Genomic DNA, 22,233 nt, shown 5'->3' on the forward strand with positions numbered 1-22,233 from the left:
TTATTACCTTGAAAAGCAGTGCCTCATAGCAGAAAGAGGACTGGATTTGGTTTTAGAAGATCTACCATTTTACAGCTCTGATTTTGGGGAAGTCACTTTCCCTCATGGTGATTCCTCATCTGCAAAATGGGAATGTGATTCAAACCAAATTATTTCTAGGGCCCATTTGTAGATATTTTTGATGTTATTTAAAAGTTGATTTTTTTCTTGAGAAGGGGAAGGTGCTTAGGGATGATATCGGAGATGGATCCATGGACAAAAGCAGAATACTTATTAAATTATTTAAAATATATAATGGATTAGATATGTATCCCAATGAGATTAAAAAACAAAAAAGGAAAAGATCTCACATGTACAAAAATATTTATAGCAGCTTTTTTTTTTTTTTTAAATGGTAGCAAAGAACTGGAAATTGAGGCAATGTTCCTCTATTGGGGTAATTTTATTATTGTGAATAAATACAATTGTGCTATAAGAAATGATGAGCAGGATGCTTTCAGAAAAACTTGGTAAGACATGAACCTAATATAAAGTGAAATGAGAAGAACCAGAACATTGTACATCCAGTAATAGCAATACCATATGATTTATCAACTATGAATAACTTAGCTATTCTCAGCATTGTTAACAGTCCAAGACAATTCCAAAATTCATATTGAAAAATGACATCCACCTGAAGAAAAATAACTGTTAACAGTCTAAATGCAGATTGAAGCATACTTTTTAAAAAACTTAATTTTTTTGGTTTGTGTTTTCTTTCACAACAAGATTAGTAGGGAAATATTTTGTATGATTACATGTATATAACCTCTCTCAAATTGTTTGCCTTTTCAAAGAGTGGGAAGGGGAAGGAGGGTGAGAATTTTAAACTCAAAAAAAATTTTTTTTAAATGCTAAAAATTATTTTTACTTATAATTGGGAAAAATTAAAATATTAAATATCTCAAAAAATCTATAGTGGGTTAGATAAGCAGGGGTGTTGGAGATCTTTAATGAAGGCACAGGCAAAGGAAAATACAGAATATCTTTGTAGACTATCAAATTTTTGGCCCTGCCTGGCTGAAACATTGGAATTGTAAAAAGGAGAAAAGTCAGGAGGAAAAAGCTAGCTACAAAATCTTAATAAGAAATGACTTGTGTAAACATGTGTAGTATAAAACAATACAAATTTTCCAAAGTCTTTCTCAAGTCTCATGTTGCCTCTACCCCAGATATTCCTAGCTGACTTCTTTGCCTCATACCTTACTAAAAAAAAATTGAAGCTATTCACTAAGAGTTCTCTTTAGTTTAATATCCCTCGGATGTCTTCCTCCACTATCTCCTTCACCACTTTTTACATATAGGGATAGCTCTTCTTGCCAACCCCTTCATATTATTTCATCCCATCTTCTACAGCAAACTGACTCCCTCTTAAGAGAGAATCTTAACTCTCACTTATCTTTAGTATCTCCCTATTAGCTGTTTCTCTGCTGCTGACAAATATGCCCTTATCCTATCATGAAAAACTCACTTGTTCTCACCAGTTATCAATGTTTATATTTCCACTCTTTTTGGAGTGCTAAATACTTTGAGAAAACTATAGTTAATTCCAATTTCTCATCCTCTTCTAAAGTCATTGCAGCGTGGATTTTAAACCTCATTCCCCTGAAACTACTTTCCAAAGCCAAACCAGTGATTTCTTAATTGTACATCTAATGGACTTTTTCTAAATTTTCATTATTCTTGACTTTTGTGCAGATCTTTACATTTCCTATCATCCTTTTCTCCTAGGTTTTCTGCCTGTTCACTCTTGGTTTTTCTTTTTCCCTATCTAACCACTTCATCTCAATCTCTTTGCTGGGTCTTTCTCCAGTTCTGTCCTGGGTCATCTTCTAGTCTCCCTCTTGGTGATTTCCTTAGTTCTCATGGATTCAGTGTTTACCTCTGTGCAGACAATTCTCAGATCTGTTTATTTAGCCCTAACCTTTCTTCTGAGCTCTAGTCTCCTATCTCCAAATGTCTTTTGGGCATATTGAACGACATGTCCCATAGACACCTTAAACTCAACGAGTTTTAAAAATCTTTCTTCACAAATTCTCTCCTTCTATATTTTTCTACTACTGTCAAAGACACTATCATCCTTCCAGCAGCCTGACCATATAACCTTCATTTCTTATTCCATCCAATTCATTATTAAAACTTACTGTTTTACCTTCATCTTCATATATGACTGCTGTCTTGATCTAGGTCCTCCTCACTTCAACAGCCTTCTTGTTGCTCTCAAGTCTCTCCCCACTCCACCTTATGTTCACCTGCCAAAGTAATCTTTCTATAGAGCAGGTTACCCCATTACTTCATATAAGCCGTTCACGAACTAGTCCCTTCTTACTTTTCTAATCTTCTTATACTTTTACCCCCTTCCACATACTCGTGATTCAGCAAGTTTGGTTATTTTGCTGTTCCTTGTATGTGACATTCTATCTTCTGACACTCCCTTTTCACTATAGAATATTCCTATATTCTTTCTCTTTAACTCTGCGCCTCTTGGCTTCCTTCAAAACTCAGTTCAATTCCCATGTTCAGCAAGTGGCCATTCTTGGTCCCCTCCTTCCTCCCACTAGTACCTTCTTCTCAGAGATTACTTTCCTTTTATATTCTTATATGTACATAGTTGTTTGTATATTGCCTACCCCACTAGAAGGGGAGTAGTGAGGTAGATATTTTTGTCTTTTTTTTGTATACTTAATATGTAGCCAATGTTTGGAACATAATAAATACTTCAAAAAACCCATGCTGACTGATCAAAGCAAAACTTGTAGCTGCTTTCAATTCTGAGCTCTACTTTAGGGAATAGCTCTAATGTCTGAGGAAAGCTCAGTGCCCTAATTCAGCAAAAAGCAGACTTGGTATTATATTCATTTCAGGACTGCAGAGATCAAATGTTATGTCATGCAATAATCTTTAAAAGTTTTTGGGGCCCTTGCCTGATGTATGGTAGATCCACAAAAGTGTCAACAGGTATGTCTCTTGAGTCACAAAAAGATTGACCCTCTTAGTGCTTACCTGTCGTTTTTCTCCTTCATGCTTCTCCAGCTCAGTATGTTGCTGCAAACGGTTCAGACACTCTGATCTCTCTGCTGATAGCCGCTCAGCCATCAATTTATCCAGAACACGAAGCTAGAATTCAGCAAGGTCACATGATGTCAAGTACATGTAAAGATAGACACCAGCCCACATACCCCCAAAGACTAAAACCAATCAGGGCAAACCTAATAACAATTAGCTGGTGCATTAAAAAAATTTCAGCATACCCTGCCCATTTTGTTTTAGTCTATTTTTGTTTTGTTTCGTGGTATTCACAAGGCAAGGGAACTACTGGGTGTGTCCACTATTGGCAGGTGCTTACAAACATGCATATGTGTGTATATATGCTTATATGTATATAATATTTTAATATATTATAATTCTGTGTGTGTATTTGTGTGTATGCTTAACAATGATTTTCAATCCTCCAGAAGGAATCATGACACTCCAAAAATTGAGAGGTTCAGGTACTTAATAAATGCTCATTGGTTGATTAAGAATAAAGTAGATTCTTTTGAATGAAGAATAGACATTACAAACCCTAGAAAAAGATCTTCACCATTTTCTAAAATTCCAATTCATACAACATATCATTTGCCTTACAAGTGATGTTCACAAAGATGAAGTTTCTCCTTGGGGGGGGCAGTTTGCATATTAAAAAAAAAAAAAACAAACCAAAAGCAAAAATCTGAATGCTCAGATCCCAGTCAGATTTTACTTTTTTTTTTTTTTTTTAAAGTATTTGTCAATATTATCAACCTGATTCATTTCCTTACTTGATGCTGGGTCTTATTCTCCATTTGCCCCAGTTTTGTGTTCATCTTGTCCTGCACAGTTCCAAACTCTGCCTTTATTTCCTCAACTGTTGCCTCCAGCTGATTCTCCAGTTTATTAATCAATGGTTCACAACGGCATCCATTTATAGGTGCCTAGAAAAAATAAGTCTTGATTAATGAGAAGTAATAACAGAAAAATCATTAACATAGATCCAATTAGCAAAACTATTTCTTCTTTGGCAACAACTCAAAATGCCCTGGGCTAATGGGTTCCATCTCAATGACCCAAAATAGTTTGAATTTTGTAGCTAAGGCTAAAAGGAAGGTGCATTATAGTTTTATTTTGAAAGCTAAGAATAGGAATACATCTTCAACTTCTTCTCTAGGGATGAATGTACATGGAATCACTTTGTATTTTATTTGTATGCCATTCAGGTAATTCAATTTATCAAAAGTATATGTAGTATCTGTTACTTTTTTCAATGTCAACTTTTACATTAACTAACAAAAAAAAAAAAAGACTTTGCTATCAATGTAATTTATAAGGCATGTTAAATATTACAATAAATATGAACAGTTCTTTAAAATTTACAGAATGCCCTACAGTTATTATCTCACTGTATCTTTACAACCATCCTGGGAAGTAGGGCCCATAGCTATCATTAGCCTCATTTTATTGACCAGGAAACTCAGGCTCAGAAAATTTTAAGGATCTGCCCATTGACATCAAGATAGTAAATCTTGGAAGTAGGATTCAAAACCAGGTCCCTTGATTCTAAGCCTGGGATTCTTCCCACTACATCACATTGGTTCCTTTTTGCCGTTTCTGCAAAAGTGGCAAAGCCTCCTCTAGCAATTCAACAATGTGTTCCATCCTGGGCCAGCCCCCAATACCCACTTGAGCCCTATCTAGTTCCTTTATAGCTATGATGATGCCATTTCTATAGCACTTTAAGGTTTGCCAAGTGCATTACATACATTGAACTCATTTGGTCTTCATAACAACTACCCTACATTTACTTTGGTATAAAACATTATGAATCAGTGACCTCTGTACAATTGGGGTACTTTGGCATGACAATCCTGCCTGAGAGATAACTTCCGATTTCATTATAAGGATAAATTAATTTCTCCTCACCACCCCTCCATTTCTCATCCCTAGTTTCATTTTTATATAGACAACCCTGCTGTAATTGGTCTCAATTAGTGACTTGTCACCTGCATAACTTTTCCATCCTTTCCACGGTACAAGGTATACAGCTGGTATGCTCTGAATTCATGGGGAGGGGGTGGGGATGAGCAACGATGCTTATTCCTCTTCTTGGGATGATTATGAGAATTCTTCTGGTGCCCAGGAACAGCCTGCTGGTCAGCTGGTGAGGTGGGGTCAGAGAATGCAGATACCTAAAAGAGTAAATTACCATTATCATCATCGGCAATAGTGATGTCAACATTAATCTGACGAGGGCAATAGATAGCAGGTCCATTATTTAAAAATATTTTGATAATTGCTTTTTTAAATATAATTGGTTTCTTTTATAATTCTATGTATTTATGCACTTAAAATTATTCTGAAGGGGGCAGCTGGTGGCACAGTGGATAGAGCACCAGCCCTGAATTCTGGAGGACCCGAGTTCAAATCTGATCTCACTTAACACTTCCTAGCTGTGTGACCCTAGGCAAGTCCCCAGCCTCAGGGAAAAAAAAAAATTATTCTGAAAAGGGACCCAAAGGTTTCACTAGACTATTAAAAAGCGTTCACAACACCAAAAAAGGGGAAGAATTCCTGGGATGAGGTAGCCAAAGGCATGGTTTGTAGACTTTTTGGATAAAGGAACTATACTACTCTGCCTCAGGGTTTGGTCTTTATTTAAGTGTGTGCAGCATTCTTCACCAAACATCTTGTCTCCAAAGAACTTCGTTGACTACAGGTGTAGCCTGAATGTGCACAGGGTCAGATTTGATTTCTGTACTCTCATTGCAAACCATTATGGCAAGGGCCTTCTCTTCAACACAGACATAAGTCTAAACTACTTGACTTTCAACTCCTTCCCTCAAAGGGAGCTGCTTTCAAATTCACCACTACCTTTTGTTTCAGCTTTTTCTTTCGATTATTCTTTACTGGGGGTTCTGGAGATGCTGAGTAGAATTCTTCTTTGGCCTCTCCTTTTTTTTGAGTGGCTTGCTCACTGCTGGGAGTGTCTGCTGCTGAGATACTTCCCTACAAAAAAAGAAAGAGAGAAAAAAACTTATAAAAAGTCCTTTTAGGATCCCTGATTTTAGAGATGAGAAATGAGGGAAGCCGAAGGAGATGAAGTGATTGACCTAGCTCATACAATTAGTAAGTGAAAGTGGGACTCAAATCCAGGGCCTCTGACTTGATAATATTAACACACTGACTCCCTATAGGATCCAATTTTGGCTTTTTTTTTTTAATTGGCCTGTTGTCCATTTCTGAACCTACTGGAATCCTGGACTGTGATATCTTTAGCACCAGCTGAGGTTCTTAACACATGTTGGTGAACTTGGTTTTTTCACAAAAGATTTTGATAACTACACTTGTAATTTTATAAATTCTATTTTGTATATATTTTAATATAATTTCGAGAAGGGATCCAAAAATCCCTTGTATAGAATGACAAAGGGGATCCATGGTTGAAAATCCCTATTCTATAGGATAATAGAGGGGGAGAGTCATTGTAAACTGAAAATTTGTCTTCTTCTGTTTGGTCTAATTTTAATTAGAACAAACCAATACTTTGTTCTTTTTTTACTTTTAGGCATTAAGAAAAGTGACATCCTTAGTTCTAGGGATTTATTTAAAAAAATGGTTTATTATTGTGTTTTGTTTTTATATTACATATATTTACAGATAACTCATACTTCATGAAAGGTCTCTTGCAACAAATAAAGTGATTAAATAACACTAATAATGCAGCAGTGACTTCATTTGACAATATATACAACATTCCACATCTATATAATGTTCTCTATTAAAAAAAAATAGAAATCTATTTTTTCCCTCACTTTTATCTCCCAAACTATTGGCGGGAAAATTAAATAAAATTTCTTGGTTTGTTTGTTTTTATTTGTTTTGGCAAGGCAATTGGGGTTAAGTGACTTGCCAGGGTCACATAGTTAGGAAGTGTAAAGTATCTGGTGCTGGATTTGTACGTGGGTCCTCTTGGCTTCAGGGCCAGTGCTCTACACACTGAACCATCTACCCACCCTTCCCCCCATTAGCTTTCTTATAAGAAATATAGTCAAGCAAGACAATTTCCTCTCAAAGCTTTTCTAGAATTGTGGAAATCTGAGACATTTCAATGTTCTAACATCTTAGCACTGTAGCAGGATATGGACTGACTTTTCCACTTCAACCATCACCTAACCAATTACACTCAGGCTTTTATTCAGATTGGCCACAGTTGAATGACAAATTTATAGGGCATCTCTAAATCCCTAGGATTAAAGCCACACGGGCTTAAAATTTGTAAATAAAACATGAATCATTTACAAATAAAATATGAATCACTTATAAATGAAAAATTAAAACCTTGCTTATAAATTAAATGAAACAGCTACAACTTTAATACTGGGAATCAAGGGAGGTTTTGAAAAGGACAGGAGCAAGTAGTTATTGATAAAATTAAAAATGACAAAAGGCATATTCTTGTCCCTTGTATCCCTGCCTCTCTTGCATAACTGGGTATCCATCTTGCCTATGTCAAGAGAAGGGGAAAAACAATCTATTTTCATGTTAACAATTGTGATTGTGAAAGGAACAAGACGAGAGGCTGCAAGGTTCAGAAGGCTAGAAAATATGATTTGAAATTTTGGTGTAGAAAGTATATGAAACCAAAGAAAAGGAGGAAAACTCTGACTATCATCGGAACAAGAGGTAAGAAGAGAAAGGCTGCCAGAGGCCCATCTCAGTGGCCGACCAGGACCTATGTACATCCTCCATCTGTGAGGCGGGCACTTATCACACATCACACACCTTGCTCTGGGCCACCTCATCTCGTGGCACAGACTGAGCTCTCCTCTCCTCCTTGAGCCTCTCCCTCTTTTTTCGTAGGCTTCTCCCACGACTGAAGCGCAAGACCTGAGGTGAGGCAAACATATCACTATCAGAACTAGTGGCTCCTGATTGGGGGGGCAGGAAAGAGGAATAGGGGAGGGCAGCAGGAGCTCTGAGCTTGAAACATGTAAGTTAAAACCACGTTTCGTCCCCTAAAGTGTTTATAATTTAATGAAATAGTTGCAATATTTAACATTAAAAGGAGCTAATATTTATGTAAAAGTTTAAAGCTCAGTTTTACATATTATCTCATTTGATTCCCACCAAGCCTTGTGAGGTAGGGGCTATTATTACCCCCATTTTATGGATAAGGAAACTGAGGTTCAGGGAGGCTAACACAGATATATGATAGTGCTAGAAGTGAGAGATGTTCCTATATGATAATTAATAATAAAAATATTACATAATTATATTATTAAAATATAATAAAGAAAGCTGATTAGAAAAATGAACTTCAAGCAAGACACAATGAAAAACAAAAAAGAACAATTACATGCAATTCATATCTACTACCAAAACCCTATTGATTTCTAGGTTACTTCCTTACCTTTTTAATGCTGATTTTAGTACTTGGCTCACTTCCCCCCCCCCCCCCCCCCCCCCCCCGCCTCCCTCCTCAACTCTTTGCTAAGGAACTCAAACACAGATATTGATATCCCTCATATTTCCTGACCACTCAACAGTTCCTCAACTGTACTTAACTGTAGCTACTCCACTCAAGCTCAACTACCTATAAAGATCACAAATCACCCACAAATGTACACCTTCACATTCAAGAATTCCTCATTCCTTTTGTCTGACCATAATCTTCTGGCTTCTCACTTCTCCCTCGGCCTTCCCCAATCCTCTTCATCCTCAGTGTGACCTCTAGTTCTCTCCTAAACCATCTTCCTTACATTCACCACTTTTTCTTCTTTTCTCCACCTTGATTCCTTGATTAACCAGTTCGACTCTACATTGTCTTCCTCTCTTATGTCCCCTTATCACATTGCCAATTGTATCTTACCATCCTCTGCCTTTAATCCTATATGCATGCTGCTGAACATAAGTGGAGAAAATCATGGAGTTTTTCTGACTGTAAACTACAAATTTTTGTTACACAACCTTAACTTGGCTCCCACTATTGCCAGGTAATCCTTCTGCACTTTCCTTATAACAGTATATTATCCCATTCTCCACAAACAGTTCTTCCAAACCTTTTCATTTCTCCTTAACCTTCCCATGGTCTCCCTTCTATCTTCTAAGCTGAGAACCCTGCCTCTTATTTTACAGAAAAAAAATTAAGGCCATTTGCCATAAACTCCCTCTTTTCTGCTTTTCCTTGTCTCATCTTCTACCATCTCCTTAATCTGTCTCATGTGATAAAGTGGTCTTACATGCTTAATATAGATTAATTTACTTGGTGGGGAAAAGGGAGGGAGAAAAATCCGGAACATAAAGGTTTTTGCAAGGGTGAATGCTGAAAACTATCTTCGCATATATTTTGAAAATAAAAAGCTATTATTAAAAAAACAAAACCCTCTACATGCACAAGCGATCCTTTTTTTTAGCCCATCTCCAAGAGACTGCCCCTTCTGTCATCCCCACTCTTTCACTTTTTTTTACTCTCCCTATCTCCCAGTTCCTTCCCTATGAACATATTTGTATTCTTCCATCACCGCTATCATCCTTTATCTAATCTTCTCTTTCTACCTAACTCCTGAAGGCCATCTGAAATAGGTGCCTTCATTTTCTCTTCTATCTTCTAAATTTCTTAAACCCAGTTTCTGACCTCAATATTCCACCAAAACTGCTCTCTCCAGTTATCAATGTTCTTTTAATTGACAAACCCAATGACCTTTTTTCCAATCCTCATTTTTCTTAATCTCTCTTCAGCTTTCAACACTATTGATCAGTTTCTTTGCCCCTTTTCCCTCCTATCTATATGATAACCATTTTTCTTCCTCCTACCCATCTGCTCGCTCCTTTTTAGTTTCCTTTGCAAGATTTTCATCTAGGTCATACCCTCTAATCACAGATGTCCTAAAGGCTCTATCTTGGATCCTCTTCTATTCTCCTGTTCCATGAACAAGATGCTCCCTTTTTTGGTATTAGGTGTTTCTCCTCCTCCCTCCCCGCACCATGCCTAGAAAACTCTCCTACTTTGTCACTGCCTCCTGCCTTCACTGATTTTCTTCAAACCCCAATTAAAAGGGGCAGCTAGATAGTGCAGTGGGTAGAGCATTAGTCCTGGAGTCAGGAGGATCTGAGTTCAAATCCAGCCTCAGACACATCACTATGTGACCCTGGGTAAGTCACTTAAGCCCAACTGCCTCTCAAAAAAAAAAAAAAAAACAAAAAAAAAAAACCCAACCAAAATCTCATCTTCTATGAGAAACCTTTCCCAACCCTTCTTCATTTTTTTTTTTTTTTTTTAACAGAAGCACCTATTGTAGATGGGGTTTTTTTGAAGCATTTATCTACAAAGGGCAAAAAAGATATAAGACGATGGCTAGCAGAGATGGAAGGATCAACTATGTTTTTTTGTTTTGTATTTTTTTCCCCTAAAAAAAGACATGAGCATATTTGTTGTTATTCAGTTGTCTTGACACTTCCTGACCCCATCTGCAGTTTATTTATTTATTTATTTTTGGCAAAAGTAATTTGCCATTTTCTCCTCAAGCTTATTTTTCACACGAGGAAACTGAGGCAAGCAGGGTTAAGTGACTTGACCAGGGTCACACAACTAATAAGTGTCTGAGGATGGATTTATACTCAGCATTCTAGACTCTAGTTTTCCATCTAGCTGCTGTTTTATAAATGTTATTATTATTTTTGAAGGAATAAGATATCAGTGATAACAAAAGCACAGAATAATATTTTAAACTTTCTTACCATCAGACTATCTTTTTCTGATATTTATAAAAAGAAAAATGGCACATCCAAGGTAATATAAAGGACTTCTATATAAAACCAAATACCAAAATATTTTGCCTTTCTATGATCTGTTATTCAAATGTACCATTTGCTTTATTTGCTGTGATAATCATTCACCTACTGTGTGCATACTATTCAACCCCCAAGGTATTTCTATAGGCTGGCTGGGAGGGCTTTTAGCTCACATGTTAAGAAGCAACTTCAATTAGATCATAAATCAAGAGTTCTCTTGAAGTTCACCTGTATCACATCAGTCAAAATTCATAAGTGACTTTTAGGCAAGTTAATAAAGGTCATTAAATCATCAGAAAGATTTAACTCTTTGTAACATATTGAGACAGTGGAAACAATTTCATGGGCTTGGAGATTCTCTCAGTGAATGGTAAAAAGCTCGCTAAATAAAATGCCATCAATCTTTTCTTGTTCCCGAAGAATCAGAAAATGTTGAGTATGGGAGTTAAGAAAGAAATGTCCATATGCTGATAGTTTACAGGATCAACAAATGCTAGAGACTTGAGAAATCAGTCAATTTATATCAATTTACAGGTGAAGCTGAGAGACTTTAGGTTAATATATTCCCAAGGTTAGAAAACCTGGACTAACCTTGATCTCCTAGAATTTAATACTTTATTATAGCTAGATTCATTATACCTTAATTATGCTTAGAATTTATTTTCAACATGTGACAGAATGGAAGAATACCTTGTTGGATAATGCAAACAATAAAATTATTGTTTCCAAACTTAAATCACTAGGGGAACGTGCTAAAAATTCTTTTATACTTACTCAAAAACTCCTTCATTTGGAAATGAAAGCAACATTTAGAAGTTACAATGACTGAAAGATGAATTGTCCTTTATTATTATTATCTTATGTACTGTTAACTAAAAGTACAGAAACTCTTGGCGTGGGCTACTTTTCATGAAGTAGCAGAGGTAGAATTTGTGGAGAAAGAGTTTGTGCTAAATTTTATTGACAGTTTCTCCCTAAGGCATCTCTAAGGTCCTAAAGGATGATTGCAATAATAGGGTCACTCTTGGATTATTGTAGAAAAATGAAACAACACGGGCCTGAGAATGAGATAGATGAGTATAAGACAAGCCACTGTCAGTGAGTGAATATGAAGTTATTCACTAAAATTTCAGATTACAATTATGATCTCATAGCATTATATATTCCTCTTGCATCCTTCTCATATTCTTATTTGTATTACATGTGGGCAGTTGTTTAATTACTTCTACTAGATGGCAAATAGGGTTACAAAGTAAGGCAGATAAGTAGAGCAATGGATAGAGTGCAAGCTTTGGAGTTAGTAAGACCTCAGTTCATACTCTCTGTCAGACACTTTCTAGCTGTGTGACCTGGGTAAACTACTTAACATTTCTCTTAACCTAAAGTTTCCTCATCTATTAAATGGGGATAATAATATCTCCTATCTTACAGAATTGTTTTGAGGCTCAAATTAGTTTAACATGTAGAAATGTATTGCAAACTTGAATGCTACAGAAATACTACTTATTAACTATTATTTTTATTGAGTATAGATTTTTAAAAAAACTTCATAGGTACACTATATATACTAGATTCTTAATCTATGTTTGTTGGAAGTACAAATGAAAAATAAATGCATAAATATCTCACATCAGATTTTTTTTGCTTTTCAAAGTTCTTTCACATCTGCTAGATGAGAAACCTCTATAACAACAAGGCTTCAAAAGGTATGTTTCTATTAATAATTCCCTTACTAGGTGATTAAAAGGTGGTAGCCTGGAAGCTCATGTAAATATGGAGACCCTCACCTATTTCTTAACCCTAGGGATACTATAAGTAAGAACCATTTCATTTCTGTAGTTAAAGTTTCTGAACTCAAAACATACTCAAAACATACACATCTTTGTGACTTACTGAAGTTACTAGTTACTAATGAGCATCTAGGCATATTTCTGTGAAATTAGAATTAATAACTAAGATCACAGGCAACATTTCTATGTATATCATGCTACAGGATTCTGATTTAAATGAATTTGATCTTTTTTCAAAAAACTTTCTTCAGTTTCATTATACATATCTCTCTCATGCATGAAATTAGGGTAGCAAATGAGCTACAACATTACATAATAATGCTTTTGACTTTCATAGTTTCTTTCCTATCTTGATAGTTTATTGAAGTGTTTGTTTCAATTAGAAAATTTCAGAATCAGCAAAGGAATTAGATATACCATTGTATCAGCAGCAAATTTCTTTCTCTTATTTTTTCCTATTGCTATCAATTATGCATTTATGTCTAACAAAGCTGCAGAAAGGGGCCATACTTATTTTATTTCTTTATTTATTGAGAAAGTTTTGAGCATTTCTTTATTACCTATAACGTTAGAATGTAGTTTTTAGATATGTCATTTGTATCATGCTGAGAAGAATAAGTGGTATACTTTGTCAAAGGCTTTTTCTGCATACAGTCATTAACCAGAATAAAATAGGCAACCTGAGAGCTGCCAGACAGAATTTGTATAATGGGATACTAATACCAAAAAAAAACAAAAAACAAACAAAAAAACCCCCCAATAACAAAAAAACCTACTTGTGGTGCTTTGGTGAGGAGAAGAGCAACTTCAGGATTATTGTGGTGCCGGGCTGTCTCTAGTGGAGTCTGACCAGCCTAAGGGAAGGAACCATATAGAGAAGTAAGAGTATAAGGTAACAATTATACAAAAATACTACAGTTTATCCAAAAGTTGGACATGGAAGGTCCTCAAGGGATAGATATCTACTTACCATTTTTTTTTTTTTTTTAAAACAACTCTACCTTCAGGGTGATGATGGAAATATACAAAAAGCTTATAGATTCAATAAAATTTGTTGGTTTTTTTGATGTTTATGAAAAAGTCTTATTTGACCATGGTAAATTCTTTTTTAAAGCAATCTAAATTATTTTGCTATAGAAGACCATCTAATTAATTTTCCCTCTTTCTATTCTCACTGCCAACACCCCAGTTCAAGTTTTTATTACTTTTCGCTTGGACTATTGCAACACTTCTTATTTAGTCTTCCTTTTCTAGTCTCTCCAACATCTAAAATTCCAAATGTACTTTCCGATTGTGACATTTACTAAAAAACTTACAATGGCTGCTTGGCTTCCCACTATCTATTAAATAAAGTTCAAACTCTTTAACGTGGCAATCAAGGTTTTTTACAATCCAGCTCCCATTCTACATTTTCAGTTGTAATTTACATTATTCATATTTGTATATTCTACACCACAGCCATAGAGAAAGGCTCTTGGATCCCTAAAAACACTTTTACCATTTTTTATTAGTTTTAAATTATTTATTAAGTTATCAGTTATTAGTTTTATTGCTTGTTTAGCTTTTCTTCAGTTATTTCCTGGTTCCCTCTACTAGAATATGATCTGAGAGAAGGAACTGTAGTTTTTCTACTTTTTCTACTTTTACCTATGATGCTTACCATAGTACTGGGCACATAGTAAATACCTGATAAATTTTTTTTCACTCATTCTCTTTCCCTAGGATGTCCTCTCTTTTAACAACATTCGGTAGTATGCTGTAAGTACCAGATTGCTGGTACAAACAAACAAACAAAAAACCCATCATGGTAGACTGAAATGGTCCAAAAAGACATTATTAAGGAGGTATGGTTTGAGCTGGATATTTAAAGAGGGGTTGTATTTACATAGGAGGAGATGCTTTAGTTTACAATAAACAAAGATGGACTGCTTGGGTTTTATTTGGAAAGGAAGGGAAAGAGGACATTGAGGGTCCCAGTTGGAGCTGAGGGTTTCTAATAGGCAGTAACAAAAGATTAAAGCTCAAAAGTATGGACTTGAAAGTAATAGGAAGCCAGTGTTTTTGGCAGAGTAAAAGTAATATGTTGGGAAGATTAATATGCCAGGGCTTTATAAAATAAGTTGGAGCAGAAAAAGAATAAAAGCAGAGAGACCAACCAAGAGGCTAATGCAATATTCCATGCATAAGGGAATGGGGGGTCTAAATTGGGGTGGGATTAGAAAACAAAAGAATGATGGGAGAATCAAAGGAAAAATTATCTTGATTGCTCAAGACTGAATTAAAGATAACAAAATCTACTTCCATTTTTCTCTAGTTAACCTGGGTACAAATCTAAAAGGTATTCACATGTGATTTTCAGTATAGGCTTAGCTCCAGAGTGCTACAGGCATAGCTAGAAGCCAGAACAAACCATCCAACCCAGTTTCCTAGCCCTCCCACAACCTCCAGCCTTTCTGTTATTCCTTCTTCCTTTCAACCCAACTGAACTCAACCTTGACTCAGACACTGAGTAGGAACTGAGTGAGGAAGAACAGACGTTGCAGCTCATAGTTTGAAAAAAGGAGATAGCCATGGCTAGACAGAATAGAAATATAAATTCTGGGGAAGGAAGGCAAAGGAAAAGTTTAGGTTCATCCTTTGTTCTGAGAATTAATTATCAAGTTATTTACCCTAGTGACAAACAAGCACAAGAGAACTAGACTCATTCCTTCCTTCCCAAGTTCAGTGGAGCCCTGCTAAGGGTTCCAGCTCTGTTCATTTAGCAGAGTAGATTCCCATTTACTGAATCTATAGGAATTAGGCCTTTTCTATCCATTTTTCTGTGCTACTAAGCAAGGAATCCTTCCTTTCCTCTATGCCCTCTCTTAAGGACAATGGAACGGCAGCTCTGTGAAGCAGTGCTCACTGAGGATGCTAAGAGAAAGCCTTGGACCAATGTCCTTGAAGCAAGTGTAATTTTCAAAAAAAATTACTGTTCTTTTCAGAAAGTGGATGGAGAGAATTTCAGAAATGATCATGGACTCACTTACATTATTGACAATTGTTCCATCAGCGCCTGCTTCCAGTAAAATTTTAGCCACTTTTTTATGATTTAGGGCAGCAGCAATATGAAGAGCCGTGTCTCCGGCCTGAAATTAAACAGAAAAAAAAAGAAAAAAAAAACATGCCAAAGACCATCACAAAAACTTACTTCTGGTATCTTTCTTACATATACATCCTTCTCATCCTGAATTGAAGTATGTGTCTTCAGGTTCAAATAGGGGCTAAACTTGAATTGAGGTCTGCTAATCAGAGACTTTTCTGAAAAAAGGATCATTTTGTTTGGCAGAAGACAGCTCTTCTTAATGATTAATTGAGTGAGATCAACATATCCCAAACTTACTTGTTGATTGAAAACTTCTTGATAGAGCTTATCAAGTTTGCCCAGGGATAATCAATTCCCCCAGAATAAAATAAGATTAGGGAAAATTTGAAGAAAAAATAAATAGAAAATTTTAAGCTTATTTTCATAGTATCTAAAAAAAATTCTGCATATAAGTATTTTTTGATATAAACTTAATTTCATAACAGAAATTTTTAATGGAATATAATTTCCTTGATGGCTTTTTTCAGTACCTAATCCAATGATCAATGTATAATAGGTACTTAATAAAGATTTGATTGGCTACCAATTTATATTTTAGAGAGAGACATAGAGGCATATTTTTTCCCCCACAGTACCCTTATTCATCTCTTGGAGAACACCATTTGGGAAATGCTAAACTAAGAGATTGCTTAGTAAAAGGAGATCTCCAAAGCTTATTTAGTGGGCTAAGAAAAAAGTCAGTTGGGACTAGATCAATGGGGAAGTAAATAGGGTAAAGCTGTTGGGAATACAAAGAAATTGCTTCTCATCTTATGATAGGAAGACAAAGAGAGTTCCTTTGAGTCTCTAGGTTTGTGAGTAAGTAATGCTGACAAACAGGCCACCTAAGGTGGTGGTGGGAGGGTCTCAGTTGTGTTGCACAAACCATTCACTCTAGTACAAGTTGTTTTTAGATGCTTATTTTACTCTTAGGGCCTTCCTTCACTGGACAGAGAACAATTATAGCCAGTGTTCTTTTAAAAAACATCTTACTGGTTCTCTATTTCCTACTTAACATAAAACTAGTCTAACCTATATAGCTAGAGTTGTATTTGGTACAAATAATGATTCCCTTGAAATGGTCACATGTGTTAAGTTGCACTATTCAGATTTATAATTATGTGAAATGTGGTCATTGGTTCCAATCCAAAGGAAAAATATAGAATGCATTATAAAGCAACCACTTCAGGGAAATTCATTGGTTGAACTAATTAGGATCTAAATATAATCTCTTTCCCTCAATAAATGTTAAAAAAGAATGTGTGTTTCATTTTCATTCCTTCATGTACTATCCCAGGAAATAATAAGTAAGTAAAGTTTGGATTTCTTTTATTTGAGGATGGGAGAATTGGAGTATTGAAGATTATTCATGAGGATAATCTACTGTTCCAAAATTCCCTGTTTTACCTTTGGAATAGGGACAACACAAAGCTATTTCCTTTGAAGTGCAGTGAATCCCGAACATTTCCAGAAACATTTCCAGATACTTTTTAGTTTTAAACTTAAGATTGCTGTATCCCAACTCAAAAATGCACTGTCTCTTACAGGTTTTAATCAATCAATAAATTTATAGGTTAACAAGATTCATTAACCCAGGGATCTCATAAGGACAGATAATTAAGCTTTATCTTTATAGAGCCTAAGCAGTGACAGGGACTATAAAGTCAGCAAATCACAAGAATCCTATAACTTTGCTCCATGAAGCCATAATTCTTTGTCAGTGGGATTTTTCCTTGAGTATGTTTTTTTTTTTTAAATACAGGTATCAAAACCAACAGAAACTACTGCAGTATATGCAGAAAGTGTTCATTATGCAAATGTGGTGATATGCACTGAAATGACAAGAAACCACAGGCACACCCTCTCTATAAGGCTATTTAGAGAATCCTGGGCTATGGTTCTAGGCTGGAACCTGTATTCCCTGGGGCTATTTACAGTAAACTCCCAGAAGGTTCAGGAGAGGCTAGGCAATAGCAGCCTCTAGCTTAGAAGAAGTCTCTATCTTATCAAGATATCAAGCCTTATATAAAGGGTGCACTGCTGTAGTATAAGATACATGCACTGACCTGGTTCTTTTCATGGACAGAACAGAAAGCACTGAGGAGAACCCTAATGATGGACAAGTGATTATAGCGAGCGGCAACGTGCAAACAGGTATCTCCTGCCTGCAAACAGAAATAAAACTCTGAGCATGTTTTGGTCAATAAAAGAAATAAAACAAAACAAAAACAAATAAGGAGAAAGCTTGCAGCCATCATTTACCCTTCAAAAGCTTTCCACCTGAGTTATCAAGCTGACTTCTAGCTGGAGATGCAAAAAGCAAAGAAAGGCTAGGGCAGAATGACCTTCTTTGACTCACAAAAGGAAAAACCAATAATAAAAAAAACAAACAAACTGAGCAACATCTCTTTTAATTGATCCCCTGCTTCCAGTCTCATCATACTTTGCTATTTTTTGCGCTCACTGTACAGAGCAACCCATGAGGGCAACTAGAATAAATACTTCCATTTTTCATACAGTGTACATCTCTTCCCCATGGAGACTTTAGGAAACTAAGGCAGACTCTCTGCTTACTTAACATTTCATTTTGAGGCTAGGTTCCTGCTGCATCCAGTCTTTCCCATCTCTCCAGTACTATGGGATGAGCCAAAGAAATGACAACTATTACCTTGCAGATTCCCCATGGTCAGTCCACATCTGTCAGGGGAAGACCAGTGCAAGGGTCAATCTGGATTTTAAAAGCATGGGTTTCTATCTAATGAAATCCAAGAGCATGACACTGCTATGACATAGCAAAAATTCCAAGTAAGGATGGATGATGACCCATAGAGAATAAAACAGTCCCAGGGCCCCACCAGAACCTAAGGTCTTCTAAGTTATTTATAAAAGAATAAATACATTCAAACAGTGCACAGTTAAGAGAACTGCTAATCCCAAGTAAGATGATACTAAATTTGATGTAAAAGATAGAGGATAAAAATGGTGGCAGATGAAATCACAACATTTCTACGTGTTTTCTTTATAGTTTCCCCTTAATATTAATATTGCAGTTAATATTATAGCTCTTTTTGAAGATGAGGAACATTCAGGAATAATACTGCTCCTCCAGAATCCAGAAAGGATGAAGCAGAAAGCTCTAACTCAGAGGGGAGATCTATAGACTCAACCTGGAGAGCTCTGTGGAAGGGTCCTTTGGAGTGAATGGTAATAGACTCTCCAGTCAAAGCAGTCCTCTTAATTTGATATCTTTCCAAAGGGGAAAGATACACAAAGAGGACAAGAAATTATAGAAAGAAATTGTCCAAGTTATGTTTCAGCTGCTCTAAACATGATAAACTACCTTGCTCACAGCAATGATGTATTAAGACTTGAATATAGTTGGGAATCTGCCTCTACATTTAGACTCTCTTTAGACCCTAAGTTTTTAATCTTCTTGATATTCCTCTAGCAGTCTGGCAAAGCCCATGGACCCCTTCTCAGGATAACTTCTTTTGAATACATCTTATAAAACACAAATCATTGCAAAAGAAATGAGTTATATTGAAAGTTATAACTTTTAATACAAGGTTAAGAGTCCCTGGTGTAGAGGTGTAGTACATGTTCTGTTTAATAAAGGTGAATTTTTAAAAAATAGTTACTGATTTCTGGACTTGGAATTCATAAATAAATAGAATAAGATGGGAGAAGGGAAAATGGAAGCTACAAGTGAAATATCTTCCTACTCCCACATCTCACTTTCCCCTTTCCTTCCCCCCCCTTTTTTTCTTTTTGTGAGGCAACTGGGGCTAAATATTCCCACATCTCTAAATAATTATGTTGGAAATGAGGTTAACAAATCATGTTATTTAGCTCTTCTTTTCTAGATTTACATCCTCAACATTTATTTTCATTTTGCTTCCCAAAGTAAGAGAGAAACAGAATCACAAATTTGATTTTTAAAAATTTTACCCACATTATTTTTGAGGTCAGGTCGAGATCCTCCCAGCAAAAGAACTCGGGTACTCTGGGAATGACTGTTCTGACAAGCCAAGTGCAGAGCTGTGTTCCCTGCCTTGGGGAGAGACCAAGAAAATTAGAGGTCAGTGTTAGGAAATTCTATATTCTAAAGATTTAGCAACTGCTAGGAACTGCCTTTTGGAGGACCTGAAGTTTCCTTTGACAAGAAACTAAATAAAAAGAGCGGCTTCATTCTAGTCACAACTAGTCACAACACAAATGGCTTCCTTTTTACAGTTACCATCAAGTCAAATAATAATAGTAAGAAACATAAAACACATTCCCCATGGAAATAAGAATTATATATAAATTAAGTTTTTTCTTTTTCTTTTCTTTCTTTCTTTCTTTCTTTATTTTTTTGAGGCAATTGGGATTAAATGACTTGCCCAGAGTCACACAGCCAGGAAGTGTTAAGTGTCTGAGGCCAGATTTGAACTCGGGTCCTCCTGACTTAGGGCTGGTGCTCTATCCACTGCACCACCTGACTGCCCCCTTTTCTTTTTTTTTTAAAGATAACTCAATAAAATAACTCAAGATGGTGCCCTAAAAGGATGTTAACTGAATCTAAACAAGGATGGGTATTGTCCTTTCAAGCTCTTCTTAAGTTTTCCATTTATTCCCAACATTTGAAAATGCTAAGCTTCATTTTAAGTGCAATACTGAAAATATTCCATGGGGGAATCAGCTCTTAAGTTAAATGTACTTTCTCATACTCATATGTGTATATATACGTATACACATGCATATATATATATATATATATATATATATATATACCCATATAAACATGTATAGTTATATTCATATACACACATCTACTTATGTGTGTAAATAGGTGTGTGTTTATGTATGATTTATCACAAAAGAGTGGAAGTCTCTCATTTTACATTTTTAAAAGTTTTCTTTCTGTTTCAATAACAAATTAAAGGATAAAACCATTTCCATTCTATTTCAATAGACCCTCCCTCCTTAAAGGATCACAGATTTATGGCTAGAAGGGATCTTAGAGGCCACTGAGTCTGACCCCCTCAAAGGAAACAGATACAAAGACATTAAGTGATTTCTCTAGGGTCTGACCACTGTAAGTATATTAGGCAAGTTTTATACCCAGATCTTTCTGATTCTAAATACAATGCTCTAACTGCAGTTCACAATTACAAAGCAATTTCAAATTATCTTTGATCCTCAAAACTACTTTGGAAGGAAAGTAGCAAATGCATTATAATTCCCATATAAGTAACTAGAAACCAGAGGTCTAACGAGTTAAGTGACCTGCCCAGCTAATAAGTTAGCTTTATTTAATAAATTAGCCTTCTGATTCCAGGTTTTGGCTTTTTTAAAAAATTGTTATTGAGAGCTCCAAGGCAGTTTTGATAACCTGTGCAAGAAAAACAGGTAGCAGATGAAGAGGTCTAATTTTTGGCATGGTTGTTTATACTTCAGTTGGATGACTTTACAAACTCATTGTCTTTCTTGTTGAGAGTAGAAGCTGGGCCAAGTGAGATCCTCAGAGCTGCTAGGGAACCTATAGATTGTTTCTCTCTCACCAATGTGCACTCCCCTCTGAATGCAAGTACCTATGGATGGTCTTTAGCTTCAGAGTCCTTGTGTTCTGATAGAGAGGGAATAGTTTATATGAGCTACCAATTCAGAAGTTACTTCCTCCTTTCTCTCCATCTCCCATTTCAGCTCAACTTCAGAATGTATTCTAAAAATCCTTTCTAAGGACTATCCATCCTGGTGGCTCTGCAAAAACAAGGGTACTTATAATGGATTTTGTTTTTTAATCCTTGGATTTCTTTTTCATTATTAGCTACCAGCAAGTACCTCAAGAGGTGCTTCAAGACAAAGAAAAGTGTTAGCTAGCTGAGTCACTGAACATTAATCTGGAGGCAAACTTTTATATATGACACTCATCATTTTTGTACATACTTTTACACAATACTTATTGGTAGTGAGGGGAAAAAGTGCCTCTTGGCTTGGTCAATTCAGTGACTGACCAGATTAAGAGTGTTAAAGGGCAGAGTGGTTGACCGATTAAGCAGTTCTTATAATTAAAATACTCAGCTCAGATTTCTTTTGTAGGTTACTTCAAACAACATTATGCTAACAGATGTTATGAATACAGCCAGATGAGGTATACAGCGGCCAAGAACTAAAAAAAAACAGCCTTGATTCTAATTTAGCATTTTTTCCTGTCCTAATCAATCAGTTAATAAGCCTTGTTTAAGCTCCTTCCATATGCCAGACATATGCCAGGGGTTCATGTCTCAAAATAAAAAAATGAAATAGTCTTTGTTTAAACAATACGCCCATTGATCCGAATTGGGAGTAAATTCTAGGATGGCAGACACAAAGAAAGGGTTATTTGAAACTGACTATTACAGGCTAGAAAAGCCACACTTTTTATCAGGGTTGTTGTTTTACTTGATTAGCTGTGTTGGATTTTTCATGATCCTATTTGGGGTTTTCATGGTT

General features: G+C 35.9%; 1 protein-coding gene across 4 annotated transcripts in view; it reads right to left on the minus strand.

The window, feature by feature from the left end:
- The window catches only part of ANKRD6 (ankyrin repeat domain 6), a 99,555-nt gene that overhangs the window by 14,127 nt on the left and 63,195 nt on the right, over positions 1–22,233 (minus strand). For 2 of the 4 annotated variants that reach the window (XM_074310298.1, XM_074310299.1), the window contains exons 5-13: positions 19,712–19,810; positions 17,826–17,924; positions 15,665–15,763; positions 13,412–13,489; positions 7,837–7,941; positions 5,926–6,060; positions 5,058–5,243; positions 3,840–3,992; positions 3,043–3,156 (exon numbers count right to left, since the gene is read on the minus strand). In XM_074310298.1, the coding sequence (XP_074166399.1) occupies positions 3,043–3,156; positions 3,840–3,992; positions 5,058–5,243; positions 5,926–6,060; positions 7,837–7,941; positions 13,412–13,489; positions 15,665–15,763; positions 17,826–17,924; positions 19,712–19,810 (1,068 nt within the window). The remainder of the gene's footprint in view (positions 1–3,042; positions 3,157–3,839; positions 3,993–5,057; positions 5,244–5,925; positions 6,061–7,836; positions 7,942–13,411; positions 13,490–15,664; positions 15,764–17,825; positions 17,925–19,711; positions 19,811–22,233) is intronic. The other 2 variants (XM_074310300.1, XM_074310301.1) reach the window with 2 other exon arrangements.

Source organism: Sminthopsis crassicaudata, chromosome 4 (genome assembly GCF_048593235.1).
Source record: "Sminthopsis crassicaudata isolate SCR6 chromosome 4, ASM4859323v1, whole genome shotgun sequence".
In the NCBI taxonomy this organism is placed as follows: Eukaryota; Metazoa; Chordata; class Mammalia; order Dasyuromorphia; family Dasyuridae; genus Sminthopsis; species Sminthopsis crassicaudata.